Raw genomic sequence first — 10,200 nt, 5'->3', positions numbered from 1 at the left:
TGTGTGTGTGTGTGTGTGTGTGTTTGAGAAAGGGGGAGAGAGAGAGAGAATAAGGTAAGGAGGTAGGAGGATATTGATAAGGAGATAGGGAGGTCCTGGGAAAAGTTCAGGAGGGGAAAGTATGATTAAAATACATTGCATAAAAATGTAAATAAAAATTTTAAATATTAAATAAATAAAACCTGAATATACATCATGCTTTTTATGATGACACAAAGTTGTGCTGTCCACTGTTTGAAAGACATTTAATTTTCATTGATCACTGTCAATGTTCAGGAAGTTTGTTTTAATCAGAAATCTCATATGTGGATGATGGATGATCTCCAACCACTTAAAATTTGATACTCCATGCACACAAGAAAGTGGGGGATATTGATGTGTTCACAGGGAGACCCCCCACAATGTGTTTTAAATAATGATCAAGCCATGATGACAGAGGGGAAAGCAGATTTGGTTATATTTTAGAGACTTTAAAATTGTGTATCTGTGTAGATGTGTGGGGAGATACAAGCAGCTGTGGAAGGGAGTTCTGGGGAGGAGAACATAAAGAATGCTGATGTTTCTCTTGTCATGTGCTGTTTCAGTGTTTCAGTATCTATCTCATATTTATTTTGTGACTCAAAGAAAGTTTTAAAACTGAAAAGCAGTCCAGTGGTGACACACACTCCCAGCACTTGGGAGCCAGAGGCAGGCAGATCTCAGTGAGTTTGAGGCCAGCCTGGTCTACAAAGCAAGTTCCAGGACAGCCAGGGCTGTTATACAGAGAAACACTGTCTTGAAAAAAAAAATTGAAAAACAATGCATCCATAATAAAGTGGCTAATTAGTAATCATTGTTAATGTGACTGGATTTGGAATCACCCAGGCATGTCCCAAAAGATTTAACTGAGAAACAAAAACTCACCTGAATGTGGGCAACAACAGCTCTTGAACTGAGGCCTTAGTCACTATAACAGGAAAAAGGAGTCATCCAACTGAGTACAAGCCTCTATCTGTCTCTCTGTCTGTCTACATCTCTGTCTGTCCTGAATGCAGACACAATGTGATCAGCTGACTCATGTTCTCACCACCGCACCTTCCATCCATACCATAATGGACTATGTTCCCTCAAACCACAGTAGCCCAAAGATACCCTTCCCTCCTTCATTGAGTTTTCTTTCCTTGGGTGATTTGTCACAGCAACGACAAAAGCGACACATGTGATTTTAATCATTAGAAAACATGTAAATGTTTTTCAGATTATCCAATGACCCAGTACACTTGTCCTTTTGTGACTGTGTTTGTGCTACCAAGCCAAGCTGAGTGTTTTTGACCAGCACCACATAAGCCCACTGTACTCAACAGGAGACATTTCACAGGAAATGTTTGCTGCCCCCTGACTAAGCCATAGCCAGGAGATCTAGATCTCAGACTTCTCACCCACCAGCCTAATGCTTTGCTCCTTTCACAGCTAATAGGACATTGACCCACCTCTCCCATCATCTTACTTGTAAGGAGAACATTGCTTCCATTTTTTATCTTTGTTGTAATTGTCAGTCAATGAACACCAACTCCGATTCAAAATGTAGCCTTCCTTGGTGCATTCATAAATGTACTTTTTTCCAAATTGGAAAGGAAAGATACACATTGGAGGATCTGCAGAGAAAGATGTATAAAGGATGCACTAAGAACACTGTCCTCAAATTAATCCCTGTGGAGAAAATAGTCAACTATTTTTTTCTATCTGATTGTTTTTATATATATATATATATATAAAAGACTGCTTTTTATATATATATGAAAGACTGCTTTCTGAAATCTAAAACATTTTCTCCAGATTCTACACACTGCCTCTTGGGTCGTGGTTATATAATATATACCTTTATAGGACTCTCACCAAATGCTTTGCAGTATCTCCACCTTCCTTGGAAATAATAATCAAGGGAGCACCAATCATAATCACTGTGGACAGAGATGCAGCTGTGGTAGATTACCTCGTTATAGATGAACGGAAAGGTACAGTTTGGCACAGGAAATTCTGGAGAAAAGAATAATTTCAGAATGTAAAAGATGCTCGCAATGGGAAGTGAGTTTGTTTTGTTTTGTTTCTTTGATTCCAGGGTCTCACTATGCTGACCTGGGCTGGCCTAGAATTTGCTATATAGATCAGGCTGGCCTTTAACTCAGAGATCCACCTGCCTCTGCCTCCTCAGTGTTGGAATTAAAAGGCATTCGCTATCATGGTTAGCAGGAATTGACTTTTAAATTTTTATATTTCATTTAATTTTTAAACCAGGTTTCACTCCTGTAACTTGGTCTGTCTTAGAATTCTGTAGGTAAGACTGGCCTCTGATTCATATCAGTCCTCCTGCCTCAGCCTCCTGAGTGCTGAGATTAAAACCTGAGCTACCATGGCCAGCTGGGACTTGATTTTAAAATGTTCATTTCAGTGAGGCACAGGCCAGGAATTTGAGGGAATGTGATGATGTGGAGGGAACATTGGAGGAGTTGGAGAATGGAAAGGGAATGGATGGAAATAATGCAATTATATTCTGCTAAAATAAATACATTTTAAACTGGTATTTGTAACAAGATGGTTTTATTAATTACATTAATGACCTTGATTTAACCACTCATAGTGTGAACCTATATCCAAGCATCAAATTTGACTCCATACATATGTAATTACTATTACACTGTAAAGGGAAATAAATAACCAAGTACAGAAACCCACATAGTGCCTTATCTGAGTCCCAATGGATAAAGGAGTGCCTTCCTTGAGTGACAAGTGAGAATCTTGAGTTGGTCATTTAACTGGATCTTCAGTATTGTTTAGCTGATGTAGCCCAGGGAAGCCTCTTAGGTCAGAAGAATAAAACAAAAAAATTTCCACAGCAGGAAAGTATGCATCTGCTACTCTTAAGGGGTGTAAGCTGTCATTTAAGATGCTGCCAGATAGAGGTTGCCCCCTTACCTTCCATTGGGGGCCGTAAATAGGGAATCAAGTCTGAAAGACAAAAAATAATTTGTAAAGTGTAAGCCACCTTCTAAAGCACTGCATATACAGAATGACTACGAAATATACATCAGTGTCCTGCAACATCTCAAGTTGGGGTTGTATATCTCCCAGGGAATGTCACATCAAGCTGTGGAAAGCCAGGAAGTTCCATCCACTTAGATGTGAGCTCTCACTTCTCTGATGTCTTCCTTGGAGTCAGTTAAAGTCATCCTGCCATGTCCAATGCCATGCCAGTTCTGTCCATTCACTAAAAGTCTAAATAATATTCTTCTTCCAACTTATTGTTAACAGAACATTTCAATGAGAATATGGTGCCAAAGTAAATGTAGTCATATTTAAGGAGCCTGAGTCAAGGGGGGATAAGAAAGTTTGCCAGATAAATTGAGATTATAATTGACCCCAAACATCCATAATATGAGTGATGCCACCCCAAAATGTAACCAACACCTGCTGGAAAATGTGATTGAGAGAGTACTTACAAGATTTTTTGTGTGTTTGAGTTTTTGTTTTGTTATTCTTTACAAATGTGTGTATGTGTATTTGTGTGTGTGTGTGTGTGTGTGTGTGTGTGTGTGTGTGTGTGTGTGTGTGTCTGTGTCTGTGTCTGTTTCTGTGTGTCTGTTTGTAAGCCATGATATATGTGTGGAGGTCAGAGGACAACTTGTTGAAGTCATTTCCCTCCTTCTACTATGTATTCTGGGAATCCACATCAGTTGGTGAATCTTAGGGTCAAGCTCTCATATCTACTGAGCTACCTCCATGCCTGATCTCCTGTAAAGTAATTTACACACCCTTTGTATATAGCTGTCATTCCTGTAGAGCATTTTATAATAGCTTTTTCATTTTCTGGAGCAACTTCCTAAGGATCCTTCCCTCATAACTTTCTGGCTTTACATATTTTATTTTCAGTTTTGTTAGGATTGACTTAAGCAACTTCCTTGATATTCTACTATGCTTCCACAAAGTTCTGAAGTGTTTTTATGAGATAAAAATGAGTCATGATAAGAGCACTTCAGAATTCAGGGAGAACATGGGAGGGTGCTGTAGGATGTCCTGTATGCCATAAATATATGTTGCTATGATTGATTAATAAATAAAATGCTGATTGGCCAGTAGTCAGGCGGGAAGAATAGTGTAGGCAAGACAAGGAGGAGAATTCTGGGAAGTGGAAGACTGAGGCAGAGAGACGCTGCCAGCCACTGTGATGAGAAGCAACATGTTGAGACACTGGTAAGCCACGAGCCACGTGGCAACTTATAGATTCATAGAAATGAGTTAATTTAAGGATAGGAACAGTTAGTGAGAAGCCTGAGCCATTAGGCCAAACAGTTTAAATAATATAAGCGTCTGTGTGTTTATTTTATAAGTGGGTTGTGGGGCTGCGGGGGGATTGGCGGAACCTGGAGAGAAAGACTCCAGCTACAGGAGGGAAATAACGCCCTGCCAGCAAGTGGTCTTACTCCCTTCGCCAAAGCGAGTGACTCAGTACGCTTTCCTCAATCCTCACTTGCTCTGGACTTTCCCCCTCCAACCCTCACCCCCTATTTTTTACCCATCTGCTTTCATTCCTTACTTAAAGACAGCTACTCTGCCTTGTCATAGACAAGATTTACTAAGATACCATGTTATAGCATTGGCCTCCTTTCTGACTGCATACCAACTTGCATGATTCTTGCTTCCTTTGTATCTCTGGTAACAACAAGAGTCCAAATCCTTTCTAAGAGAAGAGGATATGTCTCAGTTGATTGAGTGCTTGCATAACATGCACAAAGCCCTGAGTCCGATCCCAACAACATATAAACTGACTAGGGATGGTGGTACTTGCCCATAATCTCAGCTCTCAAAAGGTAAAAACTGGGAAATCAGGAGCTTAAGGCTATCTTCATCTACATGGTGAACATGAGATTTATTTAGACTACATGAGATTCTTTCAAAACATACTCCTAAAACAACAAAGTGTTCTAACTCTCTCTTCGTTAGACACAGAGTACCCCACACTCTGTATATTTCAAGCTGTCGTGCACGAAAAGCACAGCTTTCTCTAGGGCTCTGCATTCCTGTGGACACAGCTGCAGGATGATGGCCGTGCTAAAGGACTCCTCTACCCTTCCTGATTAACCCTCACAACCACACCACAAGATGAGACCCCTTGTTCTGCATTGAAATTACTTGTCTCCTAAGGATGCCATTCATGTGGTTCAAATTCCATATAAGTGACTTATAAAATGAATCAACATGAAATTTCTCCCCACCAAACCTGACCTCAGTCACCCTGACATCTGCCCCACTGGCAACCCATGTCATGTGTGTTTGAAACTTATAGACACTGTCAGTCAACAACCAGATAGGAAGGCATTAATAGACTACTCTCATGCAAAGAATAACTGAGTCCATACACCATTTTAGACCTTGCTTCCTTAACAAGAGATTTTGCAGAAATTTCCAAAACAACTCATACTAGTTCCCCTCTTTCATGAAGATATTTTTTATTACTATACAGATGCTGAAACTAGGGCACCCTCACAGGTAAAGTCACCTGTTCTGTGCTCACTCAACCAAGGAGGGGAAGAACAAACAATAGTCCAATTCACAGCTCTCCACCCTCTGCTGGCTGTACTGAAAAGATGTCATGGACAGTTGATCTCCAGCCTTTCTCAATTCTCATTTGCCTTGGACTCTCCTGCTCCAACCCTCTCCCCTCTTTTCCACCTCACCTGCATTCAGTCCATACATACAGACAGCTAGCAACACCCAGCCCACAAGATGTCTCATCACCTCCAGTTGCCTGCAGATGGCACACACCCAGGAGCAAACCTTGCCTCCGACTTTATACTCTCTCTTTCTGCTCCTCCTACTCTGTCTGCTCACACACTTCCTCCACAGTGAATTCCCTTTGTCCTAAATGACTTAGAGTGATTCAACATTTATCTTAGAACGTTCCATGGTGTCTTTCTGAAAGTGTTGCTCACCCTGTAGGGGATCTTTTGGCTTTTTCAACATGACAGCCAGTCTTTGAATATCTTACAACTTTGTAAGATATAGTCTGTGTCTTCTCCTGATTGTTAGAGATGAAACCTGGAGAGATATTAGTATTTATTCAACACAGCACCATGCAGGTGCATTTGGGATCACATCCAACTGTGTCTGATTTCAAAAGCAATAATTAACCAAGAATTTGTCCTTGGGAATGAGGAAGGGAGGAAGGAGGAGAGAGAGGAAGAAAGGGAGGAAGGGAAAATGTGAGAATGGAGAGAGGAAGGTTAACAGTGAGGATGATATTTAGAATATAGAACACCAAACCAGAAGCAGATATCTCCCTTGCAAATGGCTTGGTGTACTTCAAGATAATCCAAAATAAAGAACAAATGGTCTTGGAAGCCAGGCATTATGGCCATGTTAGTAAAAGCAGGGTTAACAGTCATCATTCACCAAATGCCTATGAAGAGATCAGGGATTCTTTTTTCAGTCATTATTTCTATTATGACCATATGTAAACATGAGAGGAAATGCTGATAATGGCACAGAACCTGGAGAAGATGAACATCAAAAACATAGGCTTTTATACTTTTGATAAACTAGCATAATGGCCATAAAAACCCTCCAGTGTTGCCATGGATGATGAATATCTTCATCAAATGCAAGCAAGAAACACACAGGCTAGCAGTGCTTCTTGAATACACCCATAGAAGTCTCATACAGTGGCACCATATGGGATCCTGTACTTGGTTCCACTAGGAAACGTAGGTCCAAAGATTTAGAAACTGGGGGCCAAAGAGTCCAAGTCATTCATTAAGATTAAGTGTCTCCACAAAACCAAACTAGTGGGAACTCATGAACATTAGATCCACATCTGTGGAGTCTCCATGGGACTGGACTAGGCCCACTGCATAAGTGAAACAGTTGTGTAGCTTGATCTGTTTAAGGGGCCCCCTGGCAGTAGGATCAGGATCATCCTCAGTGCATGAGCTGGCTTTTTGGAGTCTACTACCTGTGGTGGGACAGCCTTGATTCAGGGGGACAGGCTTGGACCTGCCTCAACTTAAAGTACCAGGCTCTTTGGACTCCCCATGGGAGACCTTGCCTTGTTAGAGGAGGGAATTGGGGGGCGGGTTTGGGGGGAAGTGAGCAGTGTGGAAAGAGAGAGGAGAGGGGGATCTGTGATTGGTATGTAAAATGAATAAAAAATTCCTTAATAAAAGAAGATTAAGTATCTCATGAAGAAGTGGAAAATTATGGGTTTCATTCAAGCATCCTGAGCAGATCTATCTGACTCATCCTCACTCCAGAGTCTAGGAGATCTTACAGGTTAAGTGTCTTCACAGGACGCCTGATCTTCTCATAGCCACTGAAAAAGCCATCTCTCCATTGGAAATAATTGATTGAATGCCAGTTACAACTTAGTTCACATGTCTGGAAAACAAGGGACCCCAGCCCAAAAGACAAAAGCTATTTGAGGAGCCTAATTTGAGAGAAAAGTGGTTACTGTTTCAGTTAATTTGTGTTCATTATTTCCCATCATAACCCTGTCTCCAATTAGAACTATCACAATCCAATTTACATACATCTCCAGGAATGAAAGGTTCTGGTCCATATCCCTTACTCATAGAGTACGGCAAGTGGCTGGAAGTTGGCACACCCTTGAATTGATTCAGCTGCCTTTTCCCTGCTTTGTTGAAGAACATTCTTCTAATCCTCTTTACTGTGGTCCTAACTTTCCCCAAAGACAATAGGCAGATATATTCCTGAATGCTAATGCAGTTCTGTAAATTCTGATAAATATGTACATAGTGAGTGAGGAGTGGTCCAAAGATTCGTTTTGTCTTACATGCTAAAGGACATTGTGATCAGAGGCCAGAACATCTCACCCTCTGGAAAGACTGCAATGGACTTCAGAAAGAACCCATTATTCCTTTCTGTCTCACCTGCATAGTTATTACGTCCTAAGGCTATTGTCACTTGTGCTAAAGAGAAAGCTTTCCAATTTTCTCAGAACCAAGGCTGGTATCTAGCCAACAACATTTGGTGGCTTGGGGCAAGTTTGAAAGGAAAATTTTACCCAAGATCAAAAACCTACAAAAAGGCAGAGGTGGTCTTAGATTTTACAGCTTCTATGTGAATACCCAATTGATTTGCAGGCCAGTGAAAATTAATCAGTGATTCTGATACAGAAGGAATCGATAGGGACTCCATTTTTATGTGGAACACAAAAAACAAAGAGATACAGAAATGAGTTCGCACTTTTACTGTCTTCTATAGAACCTGTAGAACCTTGAGAATATACACCCATTGATATCAGATAGACTAAGCTCAAATAATGAATCTCCATTCGTTAGTCGGGGTCATGGATAAAGGACTTTTTATCTGTGGCAGGGGTTGTTTCTTATCTGTGCTTCATAGTCACACAGCATAAGAATATTAAGTTCTCAAACATCATGAGTATTTGTGAATTTAAGAGTAGGGCAATTGGAAGGCATGGTGGCACATACCTTTAATCCCAACACTCAGGAGGCAGAGGAAAGTGGATCTCTGTGAGGTCAAGGCCAGCCTCATCTACAAAGTGAGTTCCAGGTCAGCTAGGGCTACACAGAGAAACTCTGTTGCAAAAAATAATAATAATAATAATAACAAAAAAGATTAGAACAATTGTATGTGAGATGTATGAATCTATTATATTAGTCTGCTAAAACTGCCAATACAAAACACCACAGACAGACAAATCATGCCCTCACTCATTCAAACCAATGAACTCCCTGTCATCCCTCAAACATCTAAACAGAATATTCTTTAAAAGCATATGCATTTCAACACTGTTGGCCCCCAAACACTATTCCTCAAAGTTATCAGACCAGACTCATTCACTCCTTTTCTTCAGATCCCAGAGAACCCATGTGCTGATATTTGATAGTGAAATGTCCAACATAGATTCACGTCTGAACACTTTATCAGCAGCAGGGGGCACTATTTTGGAAGGTGGCACTTCCTTGGAGAAGGTGAGTCTCCAAGGGTGAGCCTCGAGTGTTTATGTCTTGGCCCCACTTCCTATCTTCTCTCTGCTTCCCAAATGCAGGCTAAATGTGACCAACAAACTCACGTTCCTCCCATCATGCCTTTCCTGGAATAATAGACTGTGTCACCTCAAATTGTAAACCAGGAGAAATCTCTTAAGTTGCTTCTTGCGAAGCATTTGGTCAGGAAAGGACATGTAGCAATAGCAGATACGTAGTCTGAACTGGCCATCTCCTGTGAGCAGATTGATGCCTACCCCAACTGTCATCAGAGAAGTGTCATCCAGCAACTGATGGAAACAGACGTGAACCCACAGACAAACATTAGGAGGAGTTCAGGGAATCCTGCAGAAGAGGAGGACAAAGAATTGTAGGAGCTAGAGGAGTCAAGGACACCACAAGAAAACACACAAGATAAACTAACCTGGGCTCACAGGGGTTCACAGAGACTGAACTGATAACCAGGGAGCCTGCATGGGACTGACCTAGGCTCTCTGCATATATGTGACAGTTGTGTAGCTTGGTCCTCTTGTGGGACTCCTAACAGTTGGAACTCTTTTATAGGTTTTTGGGACCCTCCTCCTCATACTGGGTCACCTCACCCAGCCTTAATAAATGGGGTATATGTTTAATCTTACTACAACTTGATATGCCACATTTTGTTGATACTCATGGGAGACCTGTCCTTTCCTAAACAGAAACATGTCATGTTTTGTTGATATTCATGGGAGACCTGCCCTTTCCTAAACAGAAATGGAGGAGGAGTGGATTGGGGGGTGGGAACAGAGTTTTGCAGGGAGGGACTTGGAAGAGAGGAGGTAGGGGAAACTGTGGCTAGGATGTAAAATAAATAAACAAACAAATATAAATAAATAAATTTATTTATTTATTTATTTATTTTAAAGAAAAGGACATCATGTCACTTACTCAATCTCCATTGCTTCTGCCTGATGTCTACTCTATATTTGTATCAATAATTCACATTTGCACCTATTGATGTGCATGTTTATTATCAATTCCCTTTATTGCACTGTAAGTTCAATGAAGATGGAGATTATCCCCAGACAAACGGACAAATGGACTAGCGAATAACATGCTTAGCCCCTGTTGTTTTGAATGAGTACACCATGCTTTCCCCACAGGTTTGGGAATAAGGATTTTGTGGCATAGCATAGGGAAAGCAACTAGGCATGTGCTG

The 10,200-nt window shown here is 41.0% G+C and overlaps 1 protein-coding gene across 1 annotated transcript; it reads right to left on the bottom strand.

Moving 5' to 3' along the window:
* Positions 1 to 1,482: 1,482 nt before the first annotated feature.
* On the bottom strand, positions 1,483 to 9,099 carry LOC128124037 (binder of sperm protein homolog 2-like). The gene is made up of 5 exons (XM_052760272.1): positions 9,089 to 9,099; positions 5,712 to 5,782; positions 2,953 to 2,985; positions 1,876 to 2,016; positions 1,483 to 1,634 (listed from the first exon to the last, which is right to left on the bottom strand). The coding sequence occupies exons 1-5, from the start codon at positions 9,097 to 9,099 to the stop codon at positions 1,483 to 1,485; spliced, it is 408 nt and encodes a 135-aa protein (XP_052616232.1).
* Between the last annotated feature and the right edge of the window lie 1,101 nt (positions 9,100 to 10,200).

This window comes from Peromyscus californicus, unplaced genomic scaffold, assembly GCF_007827085.1.
Source record: "Peromyscus californicus insignis strain IS unplaced genomic scaffold, ASM782708v3 Scaffold_4__1_contigs__length_199733344, whole genome shotgun sequence".
In the NCBI taxonomy this organism is placed as follows: Eukaryota; Metazoa; Chordata; class Mammalia; order Rodentia; family Cricetidae; genus Peromyscus; species Peromyscus californicus.
Note: the sequence above shows the minus strand (reverse complement) of the source record. Positions and strands in the feature narration are given on the sequence as shown.